The sequence below is a fragment of the Drosophila subobscura genome, chromosome E (assembly GCF_008121235.1).
Source record: "Drosophila subobscura isolate 14011-0131.10 chromosome E, UCBerk_Dsub_1.0, whole genome shotgun sequence".
NCBI lineage: Eukaryota > Metazoa > Arthropoda > Insecta > Diptera > Drosophilidae > Drosophila > Drosophila subobscura.
The window spans coordinates 15,654,510-15,681,435 of record NC_048531.1 but is presented as its reverse complement, the minus strand read 5'-3'; the positions used below and the strand labels follow the sequence as shown (position 1 = coordinate 15,681,435).

The 26,926-nt window shown below is 39.3% G+C and overlaps 1 protein-coding gene and 1 long non-coding RNA gene across 3 annotated transcripts in view; one reads left to right on the top strand and one right to left on the bottom strand.

Moving 5' to 3' along the window:
• Window positions 1–26,926, top strand: part of LOC117890135 — a 54,676-nt gene that overhangs the window by 9,258 nt on the left and 18,492 nt on the right. The window contains exon 2 of the mRNA XM_034794821.1: window positions 3,925–4,355. Coding sequence (XP_034650712.1) covers window positions 4,229–4,355 — 127 coding nt within the window. The 5' untranslated portion in view covers window positions 3,925–4,228. The remainder of the gene's footprint in view (window positions 1–3,924; window positions 4,356–26,926) is intronic.
• On the bottom strand, window positions 12,270–18,586 carry LOC117890138. 2 transcript variants are annotated; one of them, XR_004648557.1, is made up of 15 exons: window positions 18,499–18,586; window positions 18,332–18,431; window positions 17,178–17,276; window positions 17,018–17,113; window positions 16,856–16,951; window positions 16,374–16,473; window positions 15,384–15,483; window positions 15,217–15,316; window positions 14,063–14,161; window positions 13,902–13,997; window positions 13,740–13,835; window positions 13,425–13,524; window positions 13,256–13,355; window positions 12,433–12,531; window positions 12,270–12,365 (listed from the first exon to the last, which is right to left on the bottom strand). It is a non-coding gene; the product is annotated as an uncharacterized LOC117890138 (long non-coding RNA). The 2 variants fall into 2 exon arrangements; XR_004648558.1 differs by lacking the exons at window positions 13,425–13,524; window positions 13,740–13,835; window positions 13,902–13,997; ... (3 more) ...; window positions 17,018–17,113; window positions 17,178–17,276.

Sequence of the window (26,926 nt, the reverse complement as noted above, 5' to 3'; positions counted from 1 at the left end):
ACGCCAAGTAGAGTGGGGAATTTGCAGGCAGCAGGAAACGCAAGGCGGGAACGAGGATACGAGGAGTAGCAGGAGGACTAGGACTAGGAGCACGGTGGACAAGGACCATCCATGGCTGACAATGAGAAGAGCAATATGAAACAATGGCTGCAACAATGGATGACTGCGACAGACGGACGGTCGGACGAAACGGAAAGGAAAGGAGCGAGGGATGGCAGGACTACACGACGACGTCATCATCTTCAACAAAGTGTTGACATCTTTTTGTCTCTTCATTGTTTGTGTGTGTGTTTGTGTGTGATTTAGTGTGTGTGTGTGTCGCCATGCCGGAGTCCATCCATCCATCCATTCGTCTCTCGTTGCTGCAGGTCCCTCCAGCAGCCAACAATCCTTGACTAACGCCATTCGTCCTTTTTAATTAATTTCACTTACTGCGTTGCCTGTCATTCTCTCACTCGCTCTCTCTCTCTCTCTATCTTTCTGCCACTCAAGCCCCTGCTGTCAATGTGGCAGGGTCCAGTTCATGCCTCACGCCTACCATCGCCCCCGCCTCAAAGGCCCTTCACAAGGATTCCTTCTCCTTTTTGGAGTTTTCTTCATAAATTTATAAGCGTCACGTTGTTGCCACTCGCACATACTCGTATCGCCCACCTGCCTCTCAGCTCGCTTCTGCACACGTGCCTCACCTGTGTGTGCCCCAGATAGACACAAGACAGACAGACGGGGCCCACCTCTGTGTTCCACACAGCAAGCATAATGAAGAGATCAGACAGGGCGTGGTGTAGGAGGCGACACAGATGCAGATACAGATACTGGAGACAGCAAATCACTTATGCAAATTGGCTAAAAATATTTCCGATTATTCCCAGGCATTCCAGACAGAGGACGGGCGTCGGAAAAACTCAAAGAAGAACTTGAGGAAATGCTCAGAAGAGCACAGAATTTCATGGCATGAAAGGAAAAATGAAGGGAAAAGTTAAAAAAGAAAATAGGAGAAAAAATTGTTCGGTGCATTTGAAAGATTCTCCACATTAATCTCCCCATATTACTCTACTCCTCTGAGTTCCTCCTTAAAGAGCTGCCTCACATGGAAAAACGTTGCAAGACTTAAGGGAAAACATTACGAAATGATTCATAACTCTGCCTGAGATTATCTGGGGCACTTCGTTTCCCCAAAATTAAATAACCATCTGGACTCCAGAATTCCGGGGGCTCCAGCTCCTCTTCCTCCCTTTCGCCTCTTCTGTTGTTCCATGCAACGGCTATTCCTCCTCTTTCCTCTCATAAGTTATGGGGTTTTTGCATAGGACCTCCTCTGTGTTTGTTTGGGTCGGAAGGTAGAAAATTAGATTTCACCAAACAACAGGTTTCCATTATGTTTCTCCTCTCTGGGATCCCCCTGCTTGCCACTCGTCCATTTATCCTTATTCTAAATTTCCTGTTTCTATCCCATTTCGTTTCATTTGCATTAATTTCGTTTTGAGTTTGACTTCAGTATTTCCCATCATCGATAGTCCCATGTTCCTGGCAATAAAGCTGTTCCATTCCAGTCTTCCAATACCGTGTTTAACATATTCATTCCATTTTGTTCCCTGCCTTCAAATTGGCGGCCGAGCTGTTCTTTTTAGGGTTGAGTCTCGAGTGGCAGCAATAGGCACAGCATAAATAAGCAGGCAACCAGTGCTGTCCTCCTGCGATTCTCTTCCAGCTCCACCCTGGTGGCAATCTGCTGCAGGAAGGGGCTGGCTGGGTGGTGGCAGGAGTTGCCACTCGTCACTCACCCATTTCGCCATTTGCCATTCATGCGTCGTTCGCAGCGTCGTCCTCGTCCTCGTCCTCGTCCTGGTCTCTCTCAGACATCATTCATACAAATGTCTGAGTCTCCTTCTACTCGTTTCCTGTGCTTGCTCCTCTCGTGTTGTGCTTGTATTTTTCTGCCTCCCTATCCTCACCGCTTCTCCACTACTCTGGTTTCTGCTCCTCTAAGTCCTCCTGCCACTCTTGGCTTTTATTATTTATGTTACTCATTCGACTCGTATCCTGCTTGTTGATTGCTTTGCCTACACGTGTAGTTTTCTCCTCTGTTACGCAGACTAGAATGCCTGCTGCTGCTGCTTTCTGTTGCTTTTCCATGCTTTTCCTTGCTCTCCCTTATTTACCAATTTTTGTGGCTCCTACTTCAGTGGGGCCTCCACTCGTTCTCCTCTTGCTCCTTTGCCACCTCCTTCTGCAGTGAGTGGCTGGTGGAGGGATTCGCCACGTCTCGCGTAATATTATGAATGGCAGCTCATGCATTGTATCCACTTTATGCCACTGCCTCTTGCCGTGGCCTCCTGCCTCTTCCACTACCCCCACCCCCTGCTCCTGCTGCTGATCCTATGGAAATATGAAGAAAGTTGTGGCCGCCCTCTCACCTTTAACACGCTTTCTAGGGGGCTAGCAGGGAGCTACTCGCACTTCTAGTAGCTAAAGTACAGGGGTGAGCAGGCCCGTAAAAGTGTCAATGTGTAAGCGCCGTCCCCCCTCTACCCTGCCTGCTTCTGCGTGTGTGTGTGTGTGTGTGTGTGTGTTGGAGTGTGTTTATATTAGAAGAATTGCCTGTAAGCCCCCCTTTTTGGCCAAAAACAAAATGTGGCTAAATTGCGTTCAAGAAAGCGGTGGAGAATAGAGGCAGAATAAAGTAGAGCACATAAAAGTAACACATGAGGGAAAAGTAAGAGAAAAACGAGAGTGGGAGGGTGTTTGTCAGAGGGTGAAGGGATAGGGCGGTAGTGCCAGGACATGTATGAAAGGTGATATTACTTAAATCTTTGCATTTACCTTCCTGGAATTAAGCTAGATATTTCATGCCTTAAAGCGATAGAGACAGAGAACGGACACCTCTCTCTCTCTCTATTGTGTGTGACTGACAGAACGACGAATTTCTCTCTGGCCCTTTTGGGGTAATAATAAATTGAGGTCAATTTGTTTTGCCTGAAATGTTGAAAGGTTGACAACAAATGTACTTCCATATTCCATTTCTCGCACTTTATTTGTTCTCTTTTCTTATCCCATTCCACTCTGCTCTTGCCCACATTCTTGTTAAATATAAAAATATTTATTTATTTATTATTTACACTGCCATCGGGCCTGCCCTGCCCCTCGCCATACATAAACAAAAGTGCACCCCAACGGGTGAGTCCCCGCTGCCTGCTGGTCATTATTCCGTTTGGCCCGTCCGTTTGTCGTGGCTCTACTGTAATCTATCAGAGATATTGCTCCCAGCCTGTTTTTTTGTGGTTGAAATATTTAAATCATTGGGTTTTCTCTTCAGTGCAAAAGCAATTTGAGGAGCAGGGAGGGAGAATGAAGTAATAAGATTGAAAAAAATCCCAATTATCGAGGGATCCTTAGCATTATTGGCAGAACCCATACACCCATTTAATATGTTTAAACGATGGTATTTTGTTCGTTTCTTTGTTATTTATATTTAAGATATTTCTGTATCCATGCGTAGACTTCCCTCAATTTTCATGTAGAAGCACAAAAGAGCTGTAACCCCTCAGCAAACATCTCCCGCCCCCAACCCTACTTCGATTTGCATTTCGCATTCAAATTCTGACACGAAAATTCCACTTTGTAATTAAGGAAACTTGATTGAACACGTTCCTGCATGGAAATGCTGATTTCCCCCAAAGCATTTTCCTCCGAATCTATCCCACATGATGCACTTTACACAGCCAAAAGATATATGTACATAGATGTACATATGTACATATGTAGAAGAGGAATAAAAGGTCGAGTCCCATACCCGTCTCTTACTCAATTTGCAATTCGAATATGTTGGGTTGCTCTTGTGGCATGTGGCCTGTGTTCCCCTTTGCTGAATAAATGAAAACTAATTTGTGAAAATGTTTTGCTTGTTTTTCCACATTTTCTTTTTAGTGGCGTATGTCAGCGAATGGTGGAAAACATCGAATCATATTGAAAAGCCGTGGAAATCAGTGGAGAAAGATGAGAAAAACAAGCGAAAATAACAACACAAAACAGCGGCCAGCGGATCCTCCATTGGGGAACAACTTATGAAAAACACTGGAAAAACACACCGCAACAAAAGGAAAACTGATTGCAAACATACGAAAGAAAAGCGAAAGCACAGCTAAAAGCAACAATTCGAAAAGGAATAACAGCGGTACAAAAGGAGTCCATCGAAAGCAAAGTTGAAACACTATAAAAATACACGGGGAAAATGGTTAGTTTTTCCACTGCTCGGCAGCTGCCGCTGGGACTAGGCAGACTAGTTGTGGCCATCGTTGCGCTGATGCTCTCCCAGGATGCGGTCCTGGCCGAACAGCATCCTGCAACCGCCGATGAAGGTAAGTGCTGCCAAGAGTTTTTCGCTGTTTTAAGCTTTCAATTTAGGTCACATTCAAATGAATGTTGGTAGAAAATATCCCTTACTCATAGATACATTTTGAAAATTAGTTTTAAGTTAAGATCTACATAGATTGTGTATACAAAAACAAAATACATATCAATTTTACATGCATATTTACTCTTTCAAATAAATAATATACATTTTTGTATATTTGAAACAAAATATTTGTTTCAACACAAAATAAATTCATATTTAATTCTGTCTGTTGCCTATCGTGTTACCAGGCCCCTATACGATTTTCCTCTACAATTATGAAAAATATTGAATGCATGGTGACAAAAAAAAAACAAAAGCAATAGGAACAACAATTTAAATATTATCACTTTGTCGCGCAATAAGGGGGTTGGGGTGCTATCGTTGGGCTTCGCTGATTCCTGACTTTCAGCCTCTGAATTCCAATTAAAGAATTTAATGAAATGAATTTTTCAAGCACAAATAAAAGGATCAAATATTCCACTCCCATTCGGAAATATCAAGGGGTTTTATAATGACATTTCATGGACATCCAAAAAGGGAAATTAGAGAACATGTCAATGGGTTTGTTGTTTCGTTTTGTTTGTTGTGTGGCCAGCCATCCCGAAACCCGAATCGAACCTCAAACTATGACTGTGTTTAGTTGTTGTTGGTGTTCTTTTTTGGTGGTTCAACCATTAGGTAAACGAAGGCGTAACCTCTCCAGGGCCAAACATCTGGCATCTGGGTTGCACCCGAAATAAATACACACACATTCACTCACTCCCTCAGTCATTCAGTCTTTCATTCACTTGATTTCAGGGTTAATTGCAAAGGGAAATGGAAAACAGTGAAATGCTGTTTCCATTTTTTGACTCGGGTTGTAATTGAAAGCAGGAAAATGTCAGACAGAAAAAGGCGAAAATTTCATTGCGACCACTGATTGGAAGCCTTGAAAAATTGTATTCTGCTTCAGGGAAATAAATGAAAAACGTTGAATAAAAAATTGAAACTTTAGATAAGTGACTTGAACTAGGTAAAATATTTCTAAAAATCTAACAAAATATGCCTGAATATTCTTATAACTTGCAGCTTTCAAGGAAGAAACGTTTAAGAATTTGAGTGAATTGTTTTTGAATATTTTAACTATCCAAAAAGGGACTCAAAGATAACTTTTTTACTGCTCAATTCTTAAACTTTATCCCCTCTCAAACTCCCATAGAAATATTACTTTTTTTGGTCTCGCGGGCTTGCGCATAAAATTGCAGCATGTGGTAATGAATGTCACAGTTGAGGGAACTCCCCGCCGTCACAGCTACCGCCCTATCACCCCTGACCCCTCGTCACTTGTTTCTGGTGCAGACACTCTCCCACTCCCACACTCTCTCTCTCTCTTTCTCTCTTTCTCTTAACATCCAATCATCATTATTGTGATTGTCATCAGAGAGTGTCGCGCAGCCCGAAAATGTGATTTAAATTCGATTATTCTCAATTATTTTGTTACATTCAATTCATTTCTCTGTTTTGGAAGAGCGACAACATACAACCCTCTACCCTGCCTTACCTCCCCTTCATCCACTATCCTATACGTACATATATAAGAACAGTTTGTCCGTAATAATTTTTGTTCATGTTTTTATTGGTTCACTTGAGTGGATTTGGTCTGGGACTCTGCCTCTCACATCTCATCCTCCGCCGCGACGCCCCGACGGAGAGCAACGCGAGGCTGCATTTGTTTGATTGAAATTGATTTTGTCCGCCTGCTGTGGGGGGATTTGTCCCCGTCCCAACGGCAGAGTCAGCGTCAGAGTCAGGGACCGTATTCCAGAGTCGTATATAACATTATTTTCAAGTACTTGTGCCTCTCTGCCGCTCCCCCGCGCTCACCCACTTGACTCTGTAATAAAGATTAAATTCTCTTCTCAGTGGGAGAATCGAGCATGTTCCCCTTATTGCCAGGAGTGGAAGGAGACGGCATTGGTCTCTCATTGGCAAGGAGTAAGAAATCGTTCACTTGCTAAGTGCTTTCAGATGCTGTTACGACTGCTGCTGATGCTGTTGCCTTTCAAGGGTAATCCTCTTTGTAAGCCACCCTCTAAAGTACATTCAAGGGTGAATGCCAATCCATAAGATTTGACTTATTTATAACACCATTTCGAATGATTATAATCGTAATTGTAAGAGAGAATGCACTTGTTCAAGGGAAGCGTATCACTAAAGAGACTCTTTCTATAGAGAGGGGCACACATGTCCCACCCAAACACAAACACACATACACACACAAACTATTCAGCCTTTCCCTTACACACACTACTAGTATTAAAAAAAAAAGGTCGAATCCTTAACGAGGTCCTATATCTAATCAAATATTCAACGGATAAACGGGAAACCCGTGATTTCATGGCTGCGATAAGCAAATATCTGCCATTCCACGAACAAATTACTTGTTAACAAGTGCATTTTAATGTTCCAACGTTTTTGGCCAAATTGTGGCAATGCCACATGTATGTGTGTGTGTATGCATGAGTCGCAGGGTTGGTGGTGGCACATGGGTTGCTTGTCTCCCATCGACTGGCCACAACTGGAATTCATGTGTGTGGCTTATGGCATGAACAAAAGAAAGAAAAAAACACCATCCAAAAACAAGCCTACAAATGACTCCCCACACTCCCTCCTTCTTTCACTCTCCCTCCCCGCTCTCTGTTGGCCAATTGGCATGGAAAATTGTGAAATGGTTTTTGTGCTTTGTGTTTTTTGTGGCCCTTTTTCCTGCCACTAGCAGCACTCTGCCAGTACCATGCCGACTCTGCCTCTGCCTCTGCCTCTGCCTTTGGCTCCATTTCAATGTAATTTGAACATGCAAACCGTTTGACGGCGAGACTTTTGGCCAACAGAGAGATTGCTGCGGCAGTTAGAAGATGTAGATATGAGGACTAAGAGGTATATCTTTGGAGTAAAATTTTGCTAAAAATAACGATATGTTGTGCATTAAACACAACATATTGTAATCAGCAGGACGTTAACCCCTGCAGAAATAATAAACAAATATATTATTTCTCAACTAAATAATACTCAAAACTGTTAAAAATCCCAAATTAATGGCAAATTGTATTGAAAACTAATCAATGAATGATTAATAAAACAGTTGAAATTAAAAATCTTTGAAAATAATAACGAAATTCCACAATTTTGACAAACCTCACAAAATTAAAATATTATTCAATTTTCCGCACAGATTAAATTGTTAATTTTCTATTCCCAATCTAATTAAATGGAATTTTCCAATTTTCAATTGAAAGGCCGACACTCTCTGCATGTAGAGGCGGGGAAAGGTAGGAAGAGACATCAATACACAAAAAAAAGGTCAAAAAGTGCTTTGAATAAATTATAATCCCGGAAAAAACGTAAATAGATGGTGTGAGCAGGAGTGGCGTGTGGCGGGGGGAATAAAAACAAATCGGGAAGAGGTCTGCTGGTCGGTCGCAGATGTTTTGACGCAGAAATAATCCATTAATTCAATAAATGTATTTCTAGGGATTTTTCGTCTGTTTGTCTCTTCCTCCCCCTCCTAAGCGCTCATCCATTCCCCCTTTCTTTTTGGTGTTTTTTTTCGTGTTTGTTTGAAAGTCAAATATTTGCACAATAATTTGTGGAAAAATGGTGGAGCCAGGATTGAAGGGGAGGGAGCATTCGTATTCCTATCCGTATCCGTATCCCTGTTCCGTGGAGCAGCATCTGTTGGTGAAATCAAAACCAATGCCCAAAAATACCCAGCTGAGTGGAGGAAGGCAGGCAAAGGCTAAGCACTCGGGCAAATACTCGTACATATGTAAGAGTCCTTTTTCCTATCATTCGGAAAACATCCTAGGATGGCCCGTTGCTCATTTTAATCTTTGATTTTTCCCCGAATATATTGGCAGAGACACGACACGCGGGGGGCATGGGCTAAGCACACAAACATGAAAGCTGCAGGAAAAACATGGAAAATACTCGAATAACTACTCACCCGCAACGCAGCCGCTACGGGGGCAGAGTAGAAACAGCAGCGGCATCAGCGTTTCGGAATGAATGAAAATGTGTGTGTGGAAAAACCAGGAAAATAAAACATACAAATATTTTTTTTTTAATGCAAACCCACATATGTGTATGGGCGGCAGCAAAGGCCGCAGAAGGCACGAATCAATGGGCTCAAAATATTAAACCGCTCGAGTTTCCATGTTATCCGCCACTCCCGCCCCGCCAGCCGTGCAAGCTGTAAAAAGGCTTCCAGGTCCACTCATCCTGCCGCCTCTCTCATTCACCGATGCATTCTCCGATGCTGATTCCGAGTTTTGCTCGCTTTTTTTCCTATTTGTGGAGCATGGCATGTGTGGAGTATGACGGGGGCAGTGGCGGCTGCCTTTTCGTTTTGTAAATTGGCACTCAATGAATCAATGAATTTCGCCTCGATTTCGTTTTAGTTTTTATTTTCTCTGTGACCGCCACAGAGCGAGTGCGAGGGTAGAATGAAAAGTACTCTCTGGGAACACACAGAGTGAAAGTGGTTTTCCTGTGTGTGTTTGAGTAATCTTTTGAAGGAATCTCTCTATGAAATCTATCAATCTGCATTATTCATCTTATCCACATTTGTATTTCCCTTATTTCCATTTCATCAAAAACTAAGCTTTCCACCCATTTCTACATACGTTTGCTTTTGTGCTGTCTGGCCCGTACCCTCAATTTTCTAACCGAGTGGAATGCTCTCTCATATTTTGTTTTTGTGGATATTTTGAACGAATTTTTTTTGGCATTCACTTATAATGTACTTGACCCAGTCTTTGGAGGAGGAGAGAAGCTGCCAGGACTAGTCTCTGTGGCACGCCACCTATCCGTCTGTCGGCAGGAGAGAAGCAAGGACTAGCCTCTGCCACAATAAACTGGTAAAAGTGCAGTCTCTGTCTCTGTGTGTCGTTCTCTCGGCATCTCTGCAGCTGGTCCTTCTAGTTGTCTGTGGCCCTGACTGTGGATTTGTGAGAAGTGTCCCTTCTCTCATATCTTTAGTCCTTTCTCTGCGGTGTTTGTGTGGCATGCTCCATTTATGCTCAGAATTATGCTGAAATCACGTTCCCACACAGCAGGCAATGGAAATGGTGAGGGCGAACAGCAGGAAGAATGTAGAGGGAGGAGGATGTCTGCCACACACACAGAAGGAAGGTCGGGCAGTGGATGGGGCAGAGCCCTGGGAGTGAGAGTGGGTTAGTGGATAAGAGCTTCCACTTTCCGCGCTCTGCTTGCTGCATGTGAAAAATCTCTGGAAAGGAGCCTTATAGAAAAGTGCTTCCTGCATAAGCGATTTTCCGCTTTCCCTCATTCTCTCGTGTGGGGCCCTTTCCTTTGATGTTTTTTTTTTGTTTTGTTTCTACTGTATACTATTATTACTTTCTGTTATTTTTCTCCATTTTCATTGCGTTTCAAGAGTCGCGGAGGGCGAAAAGGGGCATGGAAAATCCCGAGTTTCCTTTTCTTGTATTTTGTGGGGAAACAATAATAATCCCCTTGATCGATAGCGGGCTGGCTATTGTTATTTTTTTCTTTGGTAATTTAAGATATTTATATGACACGACATTCCAAATCGGAAAATGGAAAATTAATTGGATACACACAGCGGGGTATTTAATACAGTTTTAAATATAATTGCGGGGGAAATAGTAAAGGAAATAGATTGAAGATTGTAATAAAGGGAAAAGTAAGACACGTGTTAAATATCCTGTGAACAGTACGGCTACAGTACGAATATATAGTAGAGAAAAGAAAAATCACATTCTCCAGTGTAAAAATAAAAAATTGAGGATCCATCCAAACTCAAAGCAGAAACAGAAAACATAGCTTTAGCGTCATAAATGGCACTGAAAATTAATACTTCTCAGGTGTAAAATAACACATACTATGAGGGCAAGCTCCATAAAAATGCCAAATAAATATAGTTCATTAAAGAATTCCCTCTAATCTTAAAATGTCATAAAATAGTTTGAAGGTTGATTTAACCTTCAATGTCATCCCTTTCCAATGAAATATAATACCCAACTACAGCCAATCACATTAAACCTTAAATTTGATCCAAAATCATTAAATTGGTGGATCTTAATGGATGCTTCTTCTCAGCATTTAACGATCACACCTCGAAAGAGAGAGAGAGGGAAGTCGCAGTCGCGTGTCACCTCATCTCCCCTATAATTGTAGCTGTGAATGTGAGTATGTACCATCCATATCCATCCCATTCTATCCATCGAATGATGATGATGCCAATCAGCAGACAATTTTATTGCCATGCCACAATTTCTCTTGCCTCCTCTTCTTGTCCTGTCATTGGGAGTCACTTATGTTCTACCTTAGTTTGGGACCCATGATAAATGGTGAGCATCTCTCTGTGTGTGTGAGGGAATGACATGGCAAGTGACATGGCCAAAAATCAAATCATTGTCGAGAGTCCTCCATCGAATCGCTTTTCTCTCAAAATTAACTCGAAATAAGGAAAAAGGATGCTTTCGAAATAATGGAGATTTATCAATCGTATTATCTAGCCATCAATCTTGTCGAGAAAACTGATAGATGAGCCATTATCTGACAAATTATCTGTCAAAGAAGCAGAGTGAGAGACGGAGAGAGCGCGTGTGCTCGATGAGATTTCAGATTTATAAATTAGAGACATTTCCTACCCATAAATATGCTAGCTAGGGTTTTTACGGGCGATTGATGGGTGGGCTCTAAACAATAAGACTGCTGCTTCCTTCCCACCTCTTTTCATCTCTTCCCTTATCACTGCTCTTAAAAACATTTTAAAGAGTAAATTGATGAGACGCCAAGCATAAATAAACTTGAATATTCATGAATAACGCTTGACAATATACGAATAATTTACAAATTAGTTGCGCTCACCCCCTGCCTCATGCACACTCTTTGCTCCAATCGCTCTAGTCCCCCATACAAGCCCCCACCACCCTACCTAAATTTGTTAATGAAGTTATCAACGATGCAAGCTAGTTTTCCCCCCAAGTTTTCATTTGCATATCGTCTGAGTTTCCGTCTCCGAGAGACGTTGTTTATGGATCTTTATAATCTGCTTTTATAGTTTGTTTACTTAATTTTTTGTGTTGCTTTTTTGACATTTTGCTCCAAATTAAAAGAAAAAACCAGAGACTAAGGCAATATTTTAACAGAAAGAAAGTGGGGGAGGTGAGGAATAGTGGTGGCAGACAGGCGCTGACGTATAAATATTCCCCTCCTTGGCCCAGAAGCAAAATAAAAACAAACGAAAAAACTTTGGAACGGAAGTGGCCGTGCGCCGCCAAAAACGAGAAATAAAACGAAAAACGAGGGAGATGGAAAACCCACCCGAATGCAATAAAAACAAAAATAATAATAGCAACCAAAAAGCAACACAAAAAGAAACAAAAAATGTTCCAGATTTTCTGGTGGTAGTGGAGGAAAATACAAAAGTGAAATGGTGAAAATCTAGCAAAAATATGCGCATGAATTTAGTTTCAATTCCACATAAATCGGTGGAGCTTAAAGCTGTCAACGTAATCGGGAGGAAGGGGCAGGAGTGAGCCTTGAAAATTTGACGAGAGAGACAGTATTAGGAGCGCTTGAGTTTACAAAAAGGTAGAAAAACACAGAGAACACGAAATATGTCACCAAAAAATCGGAAATACTTGTCCTAATGTTACAAATTAATAAAAGTTTGTAAAAAACTACATACCTTTGCCGGATAAATCTTCCTCTTCCTCTACTTTCGCTTCACATTTTGCGACGTGTTCCCAAAATATTAGTTTATCGTTGCATAACAATTATTTCACTGAAAAAAAGGGTTTGAAATTAAGCTTTGTAAATCATTGGAAAAACAATTGTTTGAAAAACTTACAGGTAAATACGGATAAATCTTCTCCTTCATCTAGTTTCTCTTCTCATTTTTCGACGTGTTCTCTTTGCATTCATCTTTGCCTAGCAATGTATTTCACTGAAAAAAAAGGGTTTGAAATTGAGCTTTGTAAATCACTAGAAATACAATTGTTTGAAAAACTTACAGATAAAAACGGATAAATCGTCTTCTTCATCTTGTTTCGCTTCACATTTTCTACATGTTCCCAAAGTATAATTGTATCGTTGCATAACAATATATTTCACTGAAAAAAAGGGTTTGAAATTGAGCATTGTGAATCTCTAGAAAAACAATTGTTTGAAAATACTTACAGCTTTCGCTTTCTTTTTGAGAGATTTGTATTCATCTTCCAGCCTTGATCCTTGTGGCTCCTCGTTATACTCGCCTTCCAGCCTTGCTTCTCGTTGCGCCTATTTGCTCTCCTTTCCAGCCAAACAGATATTTTTTCTTGCACTACACTTCACTTCACTTACACTGCACTTCACTTCACTTCACTTACACTGCACTACACTTATTTTAGCCTTGCTGGCCATTTTTCATTTCCATGCTAATACATTTTCATATTGTATAACACTATATAACACTGGAAAAAAATTATAAAATTGTTTTTATATCTAAAGGATATATTTGGCAGATTTGCTATTTCTAGTTCCTACTGCTCTTCCGCCATCCTTTCTCTTCATTTCACTTGCACAGCACTTCACTTCACTCACACTTCACTTCTGCTTCTTCTTGCACTTCGCCTGTTAAGATAATTACATGATATTTATTCACTTATATGCTTAATGCATTCGCTGTATTGATTCATTTGCCAAAAATATTTATTCCGTTCCTTGAATTCGCTGCATCTTCCGCCAACAGACTGGTTCTTTTCCAGAATTGTATAACCCCGTATATCTGGAGAAAAATAGAGTTTCAAATTTAGCTTTTGTAAATCGCTAGAAAAACAATTGTTTGAAAATACTTACAGATAAATACGGATAAGTCGTCTTCTTCATATAGTTTCGCTTCTCATTCTGCGAAGTGTTCCCAAAATATCAATTTATCTTTGCATAACGATGTATTTCACTGAAAATAAAGGTTTGAAATTAGGCTTTTTTGTAAATCACTAGAAAAACAATTGTTTGAAAAACTTACAGGTAAATACGGATAAATCGTCTTCTTCTTATATTATCGCTTCTCATTTTGCGAAGTGTTCCCAATATATAAATTTATCTTTGCATAACGATATATTTCACTAAAAATAAAGGTTTGAAATTAAGCTTTTGTAAATCACTGGAAAAACAATTGTTTGAAAAACTTACAGGTAAATACGGATAAATCGTCTTCTTCTTATATTATCGCTTCCCAATATATAAATTTATCTTTGCATAACGATATATTTCACTGAAAAAAAAGGTTTGAAATTGAGCTTTGTAAATCACTAGAAAAACAATTGTTTAAAAAACTTACAGATAAATACGGATAAATATTATTCTTCATCTAGATTCGGTTCTCATTTTGCGACGTGTTCTCTTTGCATTCATCTTTGCCTAGCAATGTATTTCACTGAAAAAAAAAGGTTTGCAATTGAGCTTTGTAAATCACTAGAAAAACAATTGTTTGAAAACGTACAGGTAAATACGGATAAATCTTCTCCTTCATCCAGTTTCGCTTCTCATTTATCGACGTGTTCTCTTTGCATTCATCTTTGCCTAGCAATGTATTTCACTGAAAAAAAAGGTTTGCAATTGAGCTTTGTAAATCACTAGAAAAACAATTTTTTGAAAACTTACAGGTAAATACGGATAAATCGTCTTCTTCATCTAGTTTCGCTTCACATTTTCGACATGTTCCCAAAGTCTAATTTTATCGTTGCATAACAATATATTTCACTGAAAAAAGGGTTTGAAATTGAGCTTTGTAAATCACTAGAAAAACAATTGTTTGAAAAACTTACAGGTAAATACGGATACATCGTCTTCTTCTTATATTATCGCTTCTCATTTTGCGAAGTGTTCCCAATATATAAATTTATCTTTGCATAACGATATATTTCACTGAAAAAAAAGGTTTGAAATTGAGCTTTGTAAATCACTAGAAAAAACAATTGTTTGAAAAACTTACAGGTAAATACGGATAAATCGTCTTCTTCATCCAGTTTCGCTTCACATTTTCGTCATGTTCCCAAAGTCTAATTGTATCGTTGTATAACAATATATTTCACTGAAAAAAAGGGTTTGAAATTGAGCATTGTGAATCTCTAGAAAAACAATTGTTTGAAAATACTTACAGCTTTCGCTTTCTTTTTGAGAGATTTGTATTCATCTTCCAGCCTTGATCCTTGTGGCTCCTCGTTATACTCGCCTTCCAGCCTTGCTTCTCGTTGCGCCTATTTGCTCTCCTTTCCAGCCAAACAGATATTTTTTCTTGCACTACACTTCACTTCACTTACACTGCACTTCACTTCACTTCACTTACACTGCACTACACTTATTTTAGCCTTGCTGGCCATTTTTCATTTCCATGCTAATACATTTTCATATTGTATAACACTATATAACACTGGAAAAAAATTATAAAATTGTTTTTATATCTAAAGGATATATTTGGCAGATTTGCTATTTCTAGTTCCTACTGCTCTTCCGCCATCCTTTCTCTTCATTTCACTTGCACAGCACTTCACTTCACTCACACTTCACTTCTGCTTCTTCTTGCACTTCGCCTGTTAAGATAATTACATGATATTTATTCACTTATATGCTTAATGCATTCGCTGTATTGATTCATTTGCCAAAAATATTTATTCCGTTCCTTGAATTCGCTGCATCTTCCGCCAACAGACTGGTTCTTTTCCAGAATTGTATAACCCCGTATATCTGGAGAAAAATAGAGTTTCAAATTTAGCTTTTGTAAATCGCTAGAAAAACAATTGTTTGAAAATACTTACAGATAAATACGGATAAGTCGTCTTCTTCATATAGTTTCGCTTCTCATTCTGCGAAGTGTTCCCAAAATATCAATTTATCTTTGCATAACGATGTATTTCACTGAAAATAAAGGTTTGAAATTAGGCTTTTGTAAATCACTAGAAAAACAATTGTTTGAAAAACTTACAGGTAAATACGGATAAATCGTCTTCTTCTTATATTATCGCTTCTCATTTTGCGAAGTGTTCCCAATATATAAATTTATCTTTGCATAACGATATATTTCACTGAAAAAAAAGGTTTGAAATTGAGCTTTGTAAATCACTAGAAAAAACAATTGTTTGAAAAAGTTACAGGTAAATACGGATAAATCGTCTTCTTCATCCAGTTTCGCTTCACATTTTCGTCATGTTCCCAAAGTCTAATTGTATCGTTGTATAACAATATATTTCACTGAAAAAAAGGGTTTGAAATTGAGCATTGTGAATCTCTAGAAAAACAATTGTTTGAAAATACTTACAGCTTTCGCTTTCTTTTTGAGAGATTTGTATTCATCTTCCAGCCTTGATCCTTGTGGCTCCTCGTTGTACTCGCCTTCCAGCCTTGCTTCTCGTTGCGCCTATTTGCTCTCCTTTCCAGCCAAACAGATATTTTTTCTTGCACTACACTTCACTTCACTTACACTGCACTTCACTTCACTTCACTTACACTGCACTACACTTATTTTAGCCTTGCTGGCCATTTTTCATTTCCATGCTAATACATTTTCATATTGTATAACACTATATAACACTGGAAAAAAATTATAAAATTGTTTTTATATCTAAAGGATATATTTGGCAGATTTGCTATTTCTAGTTCCTACTGCTCTTCCGCCATCCTTTCTCTTCATTTCACTTGCACAGCACTTCACTTCACTCACACTTCACTTCTGCTTCTTCTTGCAGTTCGCCTGTTAAGAAAATTACATGATATTTATTCACTTATATGCTTAATGCATTCGCTGTATTGATTCATTTGCCAAAAATATTTATTCCGTTCCTTGAATTCGCTGCATCTTCCGCCAACAGACTGGTTCTTTTCCAGAATTGTATAACACCGTATAACTGGAGAAAAATAGAGTTTCAAATTTAGCTTTTGTAAATCGCTAGAAAAACAATTGTTTGAAAATACTTACAGATAAATACGGATAAGTCGTCTTCTTCATATAGTTTCGCTTCTCATTCTGCGAAGTGTTCCCAAAATATCAATTTATCTTTGCATAACGATGTATTTCACTGAAAATAAAGGTTTGAAATTAGGCTTTTGTAAATCACTAGAAAAACAATTGTTTGAAAAACTTACAGGTAAATACGGATAAATCGTCTTCTTCTTATATTATCGCTTCTCATTTTGCGAAGTGTTCCCAATATATAAATTTATCTTTGCATAACGATATATTTCACTAAAAATAAAGGTTTGAAATTAAGCTTTTGTAAATCACTGGAAAAACAATTGTTTGAAAAACTTACAGGTAAATACGGATAAATCGTCTTCTTCTTATATTATCGCTTCCCAATATATAAATTTATCTTTGCATAACGATATATTTCACTGAAAAAAAAGGTTTGAAATTGAGCTTTGTAAATCACTAGAAAAACAATTGTTTAAAAAACTTACAGATAAATACGGATAAATATTATTCTTCATCTAGATTCGGTTCTCATTTTGCGACGTGTTCTCTTTGCATTCATCTTTGCCTAGCAATGTATTTCACTGAAAAAAAAAGGTTTGCAATTGAGCTTTGTAAATCACTAGAAAAACAATTGTTTGAAAACGTACAGGTAAATACGGATAAATCTTCTCCTTCATCCAGTTTCGCTTCTCATTTATCGACGTGTTCTCTTTGCATTCATCTTTGCCTAGCAATGTATTTCACTGAAAAAAAAGGTTTGCAATTGAGCTTTGTAAATCACTAGAAAAACAATTTTTGAAAACTTACAGGTAAATACGGATAAATCGTCTTCTTCATCTAGTTTCGCTTCACATTTTCGACATGTTCCCAAAGTCTAATTTTATCGTTGCATAACAATATATTTCACTGAAAAAAGGGTTTGAAATTGAGCTTTGTAAATCACTAGAAAAACAATTGTTTGAAAAACTTACAGGTAAATACGGATACATCGTCTTCTTCTTATATTATCGCTTCTCATTTTGCGAAGTGTTCCCAATATATAAATTTATCTTTGCATAACGATATATTTCACTGAAAAAAAAGGTTTGAAATTGAGCTTTGTAAATCACTAGAAAAAACAATTGTTTGAAAAACTTACAGGTAAATACGGATAAATCGTCTTCTTCATCCAGTTTCGCTTCACATTTTCGTCATGTTCCCAAAGTCTAATTGTATCGTTGTATAACAATATATTTCACTGAAAAAAAGGGTTTGAAATTGAGCATTGTGAATCTCTAGAAAAACAATTGTTTGAAAATACTTACAGCTTTCGCTTTCTTTTTGAGAGATTTGTATTCATCTTCCAGCCTTGATCCTTGTGGCTCCTCGTTATACTCGCCTTCCAGCCTTGCTTCTCGTTGCGCCTATTTGCTCTCCTTTCCAGCCAAACAGATATTTTTTCTTGCACTACACTTCACTTCACTTACACTGCACTTCACTTCACTTCACTTACACTGCACTACACTTATTTTAGCCTTGCTGGCCATTTTTCATTTCCATGCTAATACTTTTTCATATTGTATAACACTATATAACACTGGAAAAAAATTATAAAATTGTTTTTATATCTAAAGGATATATTTGGCAGATTTGCTATTTCTAGTTCCTACTGCTCTTCCGCCATCCTTTCTCTTCATTTCACTTGCACAGCACTTCACTTCACTCACACTTCACTTCTGCTTCTTCTTGCAGTTCGCCTGTTAAGATAATTACATGATATTTATTCACTTATATGCTTAATGCATTCGCTGTATTGATTCATTTGCCAAAAATATTTATTCCGTTCCTTGAATTCGCTGCATCTTCCGCCAACAGACTGGTTCTTTTCCAGAATTGTATAACACCGTATAACTGGAGAAAAATAGAGTTTCAAATTTAGCTTTTGTAAATCGCTAGAAAAACAATTGTTTGAAAATACTTACAGATAAATACGGATAAGTCGTCTTCTTCATATAGTTTCGCTTCTCATTCTGCGAAGTGTTCCCAAAATATCAATTTATCTTTGCATAACGATGTATTTCACTGAAAATAAAGGTTTGAAATTAGGCTTTTGTAAATCACTAGAAAAACAATTGTTTGAAAAACTTACAGGTAAATACGGATAAATCGTCTTCTTCTTATATTATCGCTTCTCATTTTGCGAAGTGTTCCCAATATATAAATTTATCTTTGCATAATGATATATTTCACTGAAAAAAAAGGTTTGACATTAAGCTTTTGTAAATCACTAGAAAAACAATTGTTTGAAAAACTTACAGGTAAATACGGATAAATCGTCTTCTTCTTATATTATCGCTTCTCATTTTGCGAAGTGTTCCCAATATATAAATTTATCTTTGCATAACGATATATTTCACTGAAAAAAAAGGTTTGAAATTAAGCTTTTGTAAATCACTAGAAAAACAATTGTTTGAAAAACTTACAGGTAAATACGGATAAATCGTCTTCTTCATCTAGTTTCGCTTCACATTTTCGTCATGTTCCCAAAGTCTAATTTTATCGTTGCATAACAATATATTTCACTGAAAAAAAGGGTTTGAAATTGAGCTTTGTAAATCACTAGAAAAACAATTGTTTGAAAAACTTACAGATAAAAACGGATAAATCGTCTTCTTCATCTAGTTTCGCTTCACATTTTTCGACGTGTTCTCTTTGCATTCATCTTTGCCTAGCAATGCATTTCACTGAAAAAAAAGGTTTGAAATTGAGCTTTGTAAATCACTAGCAAAACAATTGTTTGAAAAACTTACAGATAAATACGGATTAATATTATTGTTCATCTAGTTTCGCTTCACATTTTTGACATGTTCGCAAAATATAATTTTATTGTTGCATAACAATATATTTCACTGAAAAAAAGGGTTTGAAATTGAGCATTGTGAATCTCTAGAAAAACAATTGTTTGAAAATACTTACAGCTTTCGCTTTCTTTTTGAGAGATTTGTATTCATCTTCCAGCCTTGATCCTTGTGGCTCCTCGTTGTACTCGCCTTCCAGCCTTGCTTCTCGTTGCGCCTATTTGCTCTCCTTTCCAGCCAAACAGATATTTTTTCTTGCACTACACTTCACTTCACTTACACTGCACTTCACTTCACTTCACTTACACTGCACTACACTTATTTTAGCCTTGCTGGCCATTTTTCATTTCCATGCTAATACATTTTCATATTGTATAACACTATATAACACTGGAAAAAAATTATAAAATTGTTTTTATATCTAAAGGATATATTTGGCAGATTTGCTATTTCTAGTTCCTACTGCTCTTCCGCCATCCTTTCTCTTCATTTCACTTGCACAGCACTTCACTTCACTCACACTTCACTTCTGCTTCTTCTTGCACTTCGCCTGTTAAGATAATTACATGATATTTATTCACTTATATGCTTAATGCATTCGCTGTATTGATTCATTTGCCAAAAATATTTATTCCGTTCCTTGAATTCGCTGCATCTTCCGCCAACAGACTGGTTCTTTTCTAGAATTGTATAACACCGTATATCTGGAGAAAAATAGAGTTTCAAATTTAGCTTTTGTAAATCGCTAGAAAAACAATTGTTTGAAAATACTTACAGATAAATACGGATAAGTCTTCTTCATATAGTTTCGCTTCTCATTCTGCGAAGTGTTCCCAAAATATAAATTTATCTCTGCATAACGATGTATTTCACTGAAAAAAAAGGTTTGAAATTGAGCATTGTGAATCTCTAGAAAAACAATTGTTTGAAAAACTTACAGGTAAATACGGATAAATCTTCTTCTTTATCTAGTTTCGCTTCTCATTTTGCTAAAGTATAGGTTTACCGTTGCATAATAATGTGTATCACTGAAAAAATGGTTTGAAATTGAGCTTTGTAAATCACTAGAAAAACAATTGTTTCAAAATACTTACAGCTTTTGCTTTCTTTTTGGGAGACTTCGCTCACACTTCACTTCTGTTTTGCATTCTGCTTCCTCTTTTTCGCTTTCCTTTATGACCACATGCTCCGCCTCGCTGCTTCTTATCGGCATTCGCAGCTTCTTCCGCCTTCACACTGAAACTTTTTCTGGATTTGTTACAATAACTATAATATTATAAGACACTTATGTATATGCTTAATTCATTCGCTTTATTGATTCATTTGCCGAAATTATTTATTACGTTCCCTGCATTACTCCAACACACTGCATCTTTTTCAGATTTGTATAACATCGTATAACACTCAAACAAAAATTGGAAAGGGTTGTTATATTCTCTTATTGGAATAATTTGATCATTTGTCAGCCTTGCTCTTTCTAGTTCAAACTGCTCTTTCTTCACGCTCTTTCTTAATTTCACTCTCCCTGCACTTCACTTCTCTTTTGCATTCTGCTTCCTCTTTTTCGCTTTCCTTTATGACCACATGCTCCGCCTCGCTGCTTCTTCTCTGCTTTCGCTGCTTCTTCCGCCCACACACTGCTATTTTTTCTGGCTTCTTATAGTATTTATAATATTATTAGACACTTACATGCTTAATGCATTCGCTTTATTGATCCATTTTCCAAAATTAACTATTCCGTGGACCTCATTTACCAACATATCGACGAGTCACAGCTTAAAACATACACCTCCAACACACGCGTGATCCGTGGCTCCGACCATGCCCTTTCAATTTTTTTTGCGAAATGAGAGTGACGAAATTGTGATGGCTGCCGGGTGGCGTGATCTACTTCCAATAGGTAGAAGAGAGCAGGTTAACGGATTCAGAAATGCGCAGCACTCATTTACCTATGCTGTCACTCAAAGGTTTTAACAGAGAAGTATCGTGCATGCAATGTATTTTCTGATCTGAAAGAATACAACAAATTAAGAATATGTAGATATATGTATGTTAAATTACTAATATTTGTCAATCGAAACAGGTGACCAACTTTCTTAAATGAGATAGCAACTTATATAGTAAGAGATTTGGTATGGCTATGAATGAAATTGGTGTGAATGATTGCCCAAACTTCTCTTCCACTTTCACTCTCTCTGACATTGACATTGCTCACAAGAAGTTACTCTCATTGTAACAGCATCAGGTAAGCATGCATCGATGCAGTGGCGTGAGTGTGCAAGTGAAAGAAGAGGAATAGAAAAGATGGTGGGCAAATAAGAAAAAAAATGAGAAGCAATTTGGCAATCACTCATACTGTTGTGGATGGTGTTTCTGTGTATGCTATTTTGTTTTCCGTTTCTTTTGCTTTTGTAGATCTTGGGGTTGCTGTGTGTGGGTCTTGGACTCTGATGCTGCTGGGAAGGGTGTTGCTCTTGCTTTTGTTGTTACTTAACAGCTTAAAACATACACGGCACACCAACACACGCGAGATCCGTGGCTCCGACCGCATGCTTCTTCATCTCTGCTTTCGCTGCTTCTTCCGCCGACACACTGCTATTTTTTCTGGCTTCTTATAATAATTATAATATTATTAGACACTTACATGCTTTATGCATTCGCTTTATTGATTCATTTTCCAAAATTAATTATTCCGTGGACCTCATTTACCAACATATCGACGAGTCACAGCTTAAAACATACACCTCCAACACACGCGTGATCCGTGGCTCCGACCATGCCCTTTCAATTTTTTTTGCGAAATGAGAGTGACGAAATTGTGATGGCTGCCGGGTGGCGTGATCTACTTCCAATAGGTAGAAGAGAGCAGGTTAACGGATTCAGAAATGCGCAGCACTCATTTACCTATGCTGTCACTCAAAGGTTTTAACAGAGAAGTAGCGTGCATGCAATGTATTTTCTGATCTGAAAGAATACAACAAATTAAGAATATATAGATATATGTTAAATTACTAATATTGGTCAATCGAAACAGGTGACCAACTTTCTTAAATGAGATAGCAACTTATATAGTAAGAGATTTGGTAAGGCTATGAATGAAATTGGTGTGAATGATTGCCCAAACTTCTCTTCCACTTTCACTCTCTCTGACATTGACATTGCTCACAAGAAGTTACTCTCATTGTAACAGCATCAGGAAGGCATGCATCGATGCAGTGGCGTGAGTGTGAAAGTGAAAGAAGAGGAATAGAAAAGATGGTGGGCAAATAAGAAAAAAAATGAGAAGCAATTTGGCAATCACTCATACTGTTGTGGATGGTGTTTCTGTGTATGCTATTTTGTTTTGCGTTTCTTTTGCTTCTGTGGATCTTGGGGTTGCTGTGGGTCTTGGACACTGATGCTGCTGGGAAGGGTGTTGTTCTTGCTTTTGTTGTTACTTCAGCTGCTTGCGTTACCGCGTGCTCCCTCGTGCGTACGCCTCCCATTCATGGGGCCCCCTAAGTGGCTGAAATGTTTTTGTGCGACATAATTAATGATCAACAAATTCCCCTGACATTTCGCTTTCATTTGAAGTAGACACACGCACCCAGCGAAACCGGGAAAACTGAAACCAAAAGTTAAAACTGTCCAAACACGCATACCACGCCCCCTCTTCCGCACACTCCTGCTGCCTATTGATCATGCTCCACTACATACACACATCCCTCAAGTCATGATCCACTGCGCTGTGGCTGCGGCGGCTGCTGTTGCTGCTGCGTTCCAGGCAATTCCCATTCCTATGCTGCGCTCTCTCTTGTGGCTGCTCTCTCCCCTTCCCGTCATTGTCCGACAGTGAAATGATTTTGAGTAATTTATTTTATAGTCGCGCTGAAGTATTTATTATTTGGAAAAGCGTCGAACAATGCCATGATTAATTTTGTGCTCGCTGCTCCCTCTTCACCCCCTACTCATTCTCGTGTGCTCGCGTGGAAGTGGAGCAAGTGGACGACCGCCCTCCCATTATTCTGTTTCCCCCCTAAACGCACCGTTTTCTGACAAACTAATCCCTTGGAAATTCCTTGCGGCCACTTCTCTCTCCCTCTCTTTGTCTTCTTCTTTAGTGTGCCATTGATTACCGAACATTTCGTGGGTTGCGTCTGCTCTGCTGGTGTTCCTCTCTTTTCGTACCCATTGCCTTCGCAAACAGCGGGTGTGATGACTACGGGCAAATGTTTTGCAGTGGTGAGAAGAAAGGGTATTTGCAGTTTCATCCGTTAGTAGTCATATTTGTAGACTTGAAAAATTAGTTTTATTTCCAGGGTACTCTGCTCTATTCGTTGCCTGCACTTATGCATTTTTCTCTCTCCCGGTCTACTCCTCTTGCACTCCCACTCTCTTTTGGCATTTTTTGTGCGGGTCTCTCTCTTGTATCTGCGTGTTATTTATTCGATTTGATTACTCCATCATTCCTCTCCTCCAGGCAAAACATATTGCGGCAAAATGGCCTTTGTATCGGTGCTCCCCTATCCCCTCTCGCAATACCAACAGCCATTTCTTTTTCGTCCGGCCTTTGGGCTATAATTCAGAATCAATCGTTATGGTTTTGGCAGCTTGCAAATTTTTGCTTTATTATATCATATTAATTTTATGAGTCTTGTTTTTTTCCTACCCTCCTCTCATCGCTTGGTATCGTTTTCTCGTTGGTTTATTGCATTTAAAAGATATTTTTCATATCCCACGAAGCCTCATATTGGGGCATGCCCTAGCAGCACCAGAGAAAAGGAAAGGAAAACAAAGGAAACGAGAAAAAGTTTGCTAAATTTCCTAAAGTCATGCAAACATTTTTTACATATATCGATTTTTTCCCCGCAGACGAGGAAGGCAGGGAGTTCATGGTGTAGGGAGGGTGGGACAGGACTTGTTATGACAGGCTCAAATTGGGTGCTATCAAAATTATATATTATTTTGCATAATATCTTCTTTGGCTTCGGAGTGGAGTATATCTAGGATAGGTAATTTGATGCGGCATGAATTTCGTGTGGCACAACGATTAGGTTGCCACAGAACCTCCCTCCCTTTACCCACCCTCTCTGACGGTTGCACTTCTCTTAAAGCGAATTTAAAATGTGGAAACTTTTTGCAAACCGTTGGCAGCTCTCTCCCAAGAAGCAGAAGCACTTTGAAGCACTCTGATTTCGATTCTCTGAGCTTTGTCAAAGGTGAGAGAGGAGTGGTGGAAGTACGATTGAGATTAGATTGTGAGAGCGCGAATGGAAGCCGTCTGAGTGGAAGTATTAGTGAGACAGTACGAGTGGAAGTGGAGTTGCGACAATGGGAGTGCGAGTGGAAGAGCGTAAGCTTAAAAAGTGTGCTGGTACAGTGACTGTTGGTGGTCTATCTATCTCCTAATGCAGTCTGAAAGCTTTTTTTCTTTGCCAGGCCGCGACTGACTGCACGAAAGAGAGGCTTATTGTTGTAGCAAAACGCGGTAGAGTGCAAGAGAGGGGAGGGGGCAGTGTTGGCGGGCTTAGATCATAATGCCGTTTTGACTTTTTGCTCTTTGACTGTTTGCACAACAAAAGAGAACAGAAACACAGAGGCAGACGGCAGACGGTGCAGCACTTCCTTGCAGTAAATAGAGAGAGAGAGAGAGTGAGAGAGAAATAGGCGACCCGCCAGACAGTGTATAACCCTCGCTGCCATAAACACGTGTAAATCCCTTTCATTATGGAAAAGTCACGATTTCCCGTGTCAATATCGTAAAAAGAAAAGCGAGAACTACAACTGAAACTAAAACCTGGGAAAAAAGAACACTTACCAAAGAGCACACACTGCCACAAACCATAACCATTCCCCACACATTCCTTTCCCGACGTTTTACCGACTTTTCGAATTTTTTCGAACATTCCCTTGAATTTTCATTGAGCAATAAAATCGAAACCCAATTGTTGCTCCCACATACTGAAGTTTTCCGCTTGCCTGAGGTCTGGGATTCCACTATCTATCCATCGAGATATCTCTTCTATCTGTTCCTCCCTCCCACCATTCGGCACACTCGATTACCCCCGAGAAACGATCTAATCACTTTGAGTGATGGCTTAGGAGAGGCGACTCTGTCTACGTCTATGACTACGACTTCTTCTATGGGTATATGCATCTGTTGTATCTATCCGTGTCCGTGTCCATGTCCGGTTATCTATCCCCTTGTGCGTGCGTGTTCTGTTTGCGTTTTACAAATGTCAACAGAGGCGAATGCACTCTGACGTTCATCGAGTGGACAGGGGGCAGAGAAACACTAGACAGAGTGCCAGAGGGTGGAGGGATACACCTCAACGGGGGCGCTGCATTTGATGGACAGCGAAGCGAATGCAAGCGACCCAAACTCCCACTCCACCTTCGCCTCCTTCTATTCCTAATTCCATTTATTGGTAGGGGTGTATGGCACTGCCTAGCGTTGAGGAGTTGGGGTGTATGGCACTGCCTACGCTACATAAGTAGGGGGCTGGTTGCACTGGCTGAGGTGGAGTCTAGGCAGGGGTGGGCTAAGGCACCAGTCCCGTAGCCAAGTAATCCATCATAAAATTAGTTTTGCTGCCACAAATGCAAAGAGCGCGAGATTTTAGAACCAAGATTATGAAAAAAGTTAAGCCACTCGTCGGGAAAATGTTTGTTATAAATAATATAACTACATATACCATGCGGGGGTGGGGTTTTGGTTTGGGGTTACATAAATATTAATATAGAGAAATATTTTAGGTACCTGTAAGGTTATGCCTTGGGCAGGCAATGGACGGCCATCGTGTGGGGATACATGATGTGGGTCAGACACGCCATCCGTGTGGCCTGTTTGGGGGGAGTTGGAACGTTTTCGATTGGAAATTGACGGGTTATAAGAGAGAGGGAGATAGAGTGATAAAGGCTAAGAGAAGTTGTCAGTCGTTACTTAAAGATGTTCAAAAGTCACTCGCATGTCTCGGTTTTACTTAAACGAATTTATTCTGGTACTAAGTGATAATTTAAAAGCCACTTTATCGTAATTTCATTCAAAAGCGTACAATAAAGTATATGGCAATAAATCGTAAGGAAATCGTTTTAAGTGGGTTCCACAAAAAAAACCCTTAAGGAGCGTTAGAGAGGCTCTTCCTGCATAAACAAACATAATCTAATGAAAATCAAATGAAATTAATCAGAAACAGAGACGTTTATGGCAATATTTTCCATATTTTACAACTTCCGATGGCGCAGGAATAACAAAGGAACTTTATTAGGCAAGCCCAAAAGGCAGTTAAAGGAGAAGTCTCGGAGTGTGGGTGGGGCAGTGGGGAGGGAGAATATCGAACAGCATCGTACAGCACATTATGGAAACTGTCAGCTCTGCTGGAGCTAATTTTGGACTTAATTTAGGTGAGCCCGTCCTCCACTTTGGTCCACTCTACTCCAATCTGGGGCCAAAGGCAATCGGCAATCGTATTATTGGCATTATGACTACCTAACCATCCTCATTCCATGCCCCAACATGGGGCAACATCAGCAGCCGAGGCAACAGCAATTTCAACTTCCGCCTACGACATTTTGATGGAGGCGCCTAAAACTCGACAAATGCCGCCTGCAGGAAATATTAAAGCACAAATCGACGACGACGACGACAACGACTAAAGCTTGTTGAGTTGACCAGCAGTGTGGTGGAAAGTGGGGGCAGTGAGAGAAGGGGGCGTGGCGCTAGCCATACTTGAGTCGGGT